Raw genomic sequence first — 480 nt, 5'->3', positions numbered from 1 at the left:
ACATGCGCAGCGCTGGCTCGGTGAAGCGGCGCCACTGCGACGGCAGCCCCGGCAGGCGGCCCCGCTGCCAGCGCACGAACTCCTCGAAAAAGGCGTCGGCGCCCGACGCCGCCTCCCACGGGAAGTTGCCGGTGAGCACGCAGAAGATGAGCACGCCGAAGGCCCACACATCCACGCCAGTGTCCACCGCGAAGCCGTCGGCGCGGCCCGCCTGGCACACCTCGGGCGCTGTGTATGGGATGGTGCCGCTCACCCGCTTCACGCGGCAGCCCCCGCGGCGCGTCATGCCGAAGTCGGCCAGCTTCACGCGCCGGCACTCGCGGTCGAACAGCAGCACGTTCTCCGGCTTGATGTCGCGGTGCACCAGCTGCCGACCGTGCATGAAGTCCAGCGCCAGGCCCAGCTGCTGCACGCAGCGCTTCACGGTGTCCTCGGGGAGCCCCACCTGCGGCCGGAGAGGAAAGGAGGGCGGCTCAGGGG

At 71.5% G+C, this 480-nt stretch overlaps 1 protein-coding gene across 1 annotated transcript in view; it reads right to left on the bottom strand.

The window, feature by feature from the left end:
* The window catches only part of SBK1 (SH3 domain binding kinase 1), a 53,183-nt gene that overhangs the window by 2,639 nt on the left and 50,064 nt on the right, over window positions 1–480 (bottom strand). The window contains exon 4 of the mRNA XM_010837428.1: window positions 3–445. Coding sequence (XP_010835730.1) covers window positions 3–445 — 443 coding nt within the window. The remainder of the gene's footprint in view (window positions 1–2; window positions 446–480) is intronic.

This window comes from Bison bison, unplaced genomic scaffold, assembly GCF_000754665.1.
Source record: "Bison bison bison isolate TAMUID 2011002044 unplaced genomic scaffold, Bison_UMD1.0 scf7180017864072, whole genome shotgun sequence".
In the NCBI taxonomy this organism is placed as follows: Eukaryota; Metazoa; Chordata; class Mammalia; order Artiodactyla; family Bovidae; genus Bison; species Bison bison.
The sequence above is the reverse complement of the archived record's forward strand: the minus strand, read 5'-3'. Positions and strand labels throughout refer to the sequence as shown.